The sequence below is a fragment of the Protopterus annectens genome, chromosome 4.part0 (genome assembly GCF_019279795.1).
Source record: "Protopterus annectens isolate FY-2018-M chromosome 4.part0, PAN1.0, whole genome shotgun sequence".
Lineage (NCBI taxonomy): Eukaryota > Metazoa > Chordata > Ceratodontiformes > Protopteridae > Protopterus > Protopterus annectens.
Genome location: NC_056733.1, coordinates 730,335,816 through 730,337,954, shown reverse-complemented (window position 1 = coordinate 730,337,954; position 2,139 = coordinate 730,335,816). Strand labels below are relative to the sequence as shown.

The window sequence follows — 2,139 nt, the reverse complement described above, 5'->3', positions numbered from 1 at the left end:
TCAGTTTTTAAAGCATTAAAAAGGAGATTCTTTATCAGTCAACAAGCCCTAAATTAGGTAAAATCCTGCTGAGGATTTGCCTCAGATTTAGAGACATTCTGAGGTTGGAATAAAAGTACAGAGCATCTCTGAAGCCAGTACAGTTACTGCTCTAGACCTATCATATATTTATTCTGAATTATGATAGAAGACGTCTGAGCACCAAATCTTGTTCTACTCCAGTAGGTCTCACGTAACAACAAGAGGATGTTCATGCTTGTGAGGATAACTGGAGATGCAGTTTGATTTAATGCTTTACACATGTAATTTGCTGTAGAATCTATTTGGGACTTCACTAGAAATACTGTAATATGTGACAGTTTAAGTGATGAAAAACAGTATAAACTGAAGTTGCTGTATGTGCATCCTTATATAAATGTGGGAATACTTTGTGGTCCTCTGTGTTTCCAAGTACAGCTTCTATTGCTGTCTTGCAATGTTGTGATATACCTACCTCTCTACTAAACTAAAGGATGACCTTTCCCAGACTGCAACCACTGCTACTAGGCTTCCCCTGATAATATACCATCTGAAGTCATCTTTAAAGCCCCCTGCAAAATATAAGTCAGTAAGGCATCGGTGCACAAATCTAATCCACAAGTCCCTCAAGTACTACAACCCTCAGGATAGTCTTATAGATCTTCCATTTCCATAGTACATAATTCTTATATTTGACCTGCAGCAGTTTGCTGTCTGTTCTGTAAATACTGCTCTGTATATGCATGCACTGTGTAGAGGCACATGTGGTGAGGCAGAAGGTTTCTGGTTCAGTTCCTTGTACAGCTGTATCACTGTGAGGTCCTACACTGCAGTAATAATCTGCTTCATCCTCTGCCTGGGCACCAGAGATGGTTAAATAGCAGATGTTCTGAGAGTTATCCTTAGATGCAGAGAATCGAGCTGGAACCCCAGTGCCTTGGTGCTTATCAGAATCAGTATAGTAGTACAGAAGGTATCGTGGTGCAGTCCCAGGTCGCTGCTGGTGCCAGGACACATAGAAGCTACTGATGCTGCCCCCAGTCATGGTGCAGGGCAGTTTCACTGTTTGTCCTACAGGTACTGATTGTGTGGGAGGCTGAGACAAGCTAAGCTGGGCTTTGCAACCTGAAAAATTATAAAATTAAAAAAAAAGATTCAGCATAAATTCTTTTAATATTATTTCCTAATTCTTAGTCAAAATAGAACCTGATCTGAATAACTGTGCATGCTACAAGTGTAAATGTAACTTTGTCAAAGAAGAAAAAAAATAAACTTACTGTCCCAGTAGGCTATAAGCATGGTAATAACTAACACCCAGAACATGGTGAAAATGCTATGAAGGAATAATAAAACCTGAATAAATCTGTCAGCATTATGCTTTACCACTTCTTTAAAATCTTCTAAAGCAGGAAAACCTGTCTTTTATGCAAATTTCTGCCTCAGTTTTCAGGCTTCATTTGCCTTTTCAGTGTGAAATATGTTTGTTCAAATAAGGTTAACCTTACAGTTTGGGTTGGTAGAGTCATCCCCCCTGTGGATATTTATTTTCATTACATTCTGCAAAGTTATTTGACAAGTAGAGCTCTGCCACATTCCAAAAATAAAATTATCATGCATGGGGACCATTGTGTATTTCATGAAGAGAGACGTTTAGTTGTGAGGAATCAGACTCATAGAAAAGATAACAGAGACCACTTTGCTGCAAAAAGCTTCTACAGGAAAATATAGTTCTAGGTGAACACCAGAAATATGAAGCCAAGGCTTGCAATATTAATTGCACAAAAAAGGGGTGTGTATACATGTGGTTTGTGTGAATGGCATTTGTGTGAGTATATTTCAAGTTATGGTGCATGTATGTAGTGAAGGTAAATGTGTTTTTGGACATTTTGAGAATGTCGAGTGAGTGGTAAGATGGTGTAGTGTGCGTATTCTGTCTAGGAAATTCTGTGAGTGACAAAGTCCTTTTCCAAGGCTCAGATGACCCCAAATGTTAATGTAGTAGAAGTGGTATCGGTGTTTTGTCCCCCTTCATAAAGCAGAGCATGTCTGAGTAAGTTCATGGAGTGCATGTTACCTCTCAACTGTCCAGAAGTTTACAAAGCATCCAGATTTTTCCCTCAT

The 2,139-nt window shown here is 38.9% G+C and overlaps 1 gene segment (V, D, J or C); it reads right to left on the bottom strand.

Moving 5' to 3' along the window:
- Positions 1-628: 628 nt before the first annotated feature.
- LOC122800327 lies at positions 629-1,365 on the bottom strand. The segment is given in 2 exon segments: positions 629-1,143; positions 1,296-1,365. Coding segments are annotated over 2 exon segments (561 nt in total).
- Between the last annotated feature and the right edge of the window lie 774 nt (positions 1,366-2,139).